The sequence below is a fragment of the Medicago truncatula genome, chromosome 7 (genome assembly GCF_003473485.1).
Source record: "Medicago truncatula cultivar Jemalong A17 chromosome 7, MtrunA17r5.0-ANR, whole genome shotgun sequence".
NCBI classification, from domain to species: Eukaryota; Viridiplantae; Streptophyta; class Magnoliopsida; order Fabales; family Fabaceae; genus Medicago; species Medicago truncatula.
In genome coordinates this window covers 14,133,303-14,135,037 of record NC_053048.1, presented here as the reverse complement: position 1 = coordinate 14,135,037, position 1,735 = coordinate 14,133,303, and the positions used below count along the sequence as shown (strand labels likewise).

Here is a 1,735-nt window from a genome sequence, read left to right as displayed (position 1 = left end):
TTGTCCTTCAATTGATATTAAAGTTAAGGTTCTTACATTGGTCAAAGTACTATAAGATGTAAGTATTATTTTATTTTTGTTTTATTATGGATTTGATAGGTTAAAGGATTTTATTGATTGGATAGCACATACATTTGCCCTTTGAATGCTTTTCATGTTGCATGCATATGTCTTTCAACTTCAATCTCAGAGATTCCATAAATTGGATGCTCCCTCACTCAACCAATTTTTTAACAGACACTACCCCACATGTGTTGTCCTATTCTCATTGGTCCAATGACAAATGTGTTAAAAATCATATTTTCTTCTTCCCTATAAATAAATATATACCATCATCCCTCAATTTCTCACACACTATCTTATTTACTCTCTTCCTAAGTATCTAAAATTTAATTTTTACCATGGCAACTCAGCCATCCGCCCCAGCAGCAGTGAAGTGCAATGTCAAATTGGAGCATATTGATGAAGTCTACGACGCTTGGTACTTGGTACTAGTGGAGACGCTATCAGAACTATCTCGTTACTTCAACGATTATTTCATGAGGTACCATGAACCAACTCGTAGGGTGAAAAAAATTTGCTGCATAACACCATACTACCCGTTGGATACAGTCCACAACGATTGGAAATTAAGCTACGATATCAAGTATCTTGAAACCGACCGTGATGTTCAAGACATGTTTCAATGGAGGACAAACACAGGGGACCCATTGTATTTACATGTTGCAACTCAATTAATCGACTGGTAGATTCCACCGATTATTGCTATCCTACTTAATGGATTGTATTTTGATGAAATATGTCTTTTGTAATTTCAACTACATGTATTCGCGTAATCATTGTTATATTATGATAATTTATTTTGATTATGTTTTACAGAAATAATTGTTGTTTTGCTATGTTAAGTACATTAATATCAATTGAGGTGACGAAATAATATACATAATTATGTTTTACAATATTCTTCCACCTAAACTCCTTCCAAGATTTCAAAACGAATAATCAAACTCAAAATTCTTGCCCTAACTGAAAGAATATTGGAGTCAAACTACCTGCATGAACGTTCAATGAGAAAACATGCTTGCAGATCTAACCCTAATCACAAGATTCATTGATCTAAACTACTTCAAAGATGTTAGAATAACTAATCAAACTCACAACTTTTACCCTAACTGAAAGAATCTTGCAGTAAAAGTACTTGGAACGTTCAATGACTAATCAAACTCTTTATCGACTAATCAAAATCTTTACCGACTAATCAAACTCTTTACCGACTAATCAAGCTTACAACTCTCAACCTAAAGACAAGATTCTTCAACCTAAACTACTTCCAAGATGTCATAACAACTTATCAAACTCACAACTCTTACCTTAACCGAAAGAATCTTGGAGTCAAAGTACTTAGGTGAATGTTCATTGACTAATCATATTTTTCACAGACTAATAAAGCTTACAACTCCCGACCTAATGACAATATTCATCGACTTAAACAACTTCCAAGATGTCATAACGACTGATCAAACTCACAACTCTTACCATAACTGAAAGATCTTGTAGTTAAAGTACTTGGATGAATGTTCAATGACTAATCAAATTTTTCACCAACTAATCAAATTAACAACTCTCAACCTAATGACATGATTGTTTGACCTAAACTATTTCCAAGATGTCATAACGACTGATTAAACTATTTCCAAGATGTCATTTTAAACTATTTCCTCGGAGTAAACTAGTT

At 33.2% G+C, this 1,735-nt stretch overlaps 1 protein-coding gene across 1 annotated transcript; it reads left to right on the top strand.

The window, feature by feature from the left end:
- The first annotated feature begins 389 nt into the window (after positions 1-389).
- On the top strand, positions 390-876 carry LOC11438959 (uncharacterized). The gene has a single exon (XM_003622390.3). The coding sequence runs from the start codon at positions 402-404 to the stop codon at positions 747-749; it is 348 nt and encodes a 115-aa protein (XP_003622438.1). The 5' UTR covers positions 390-401; the 3' UTR covers positions 750-876.
- The last annotated feature ends 859 nt before the right edge of the window (positions 877-1,735 follow it).

Coding starts and splice junctions, on each gene's coding strand:
- LOC11438959 (XM_003622390.3), top strand. CDS start 402: ATGGCAACTCAGCCATCCGCCCCAGCAGCAGTGAAGTGCAATGTCAAA.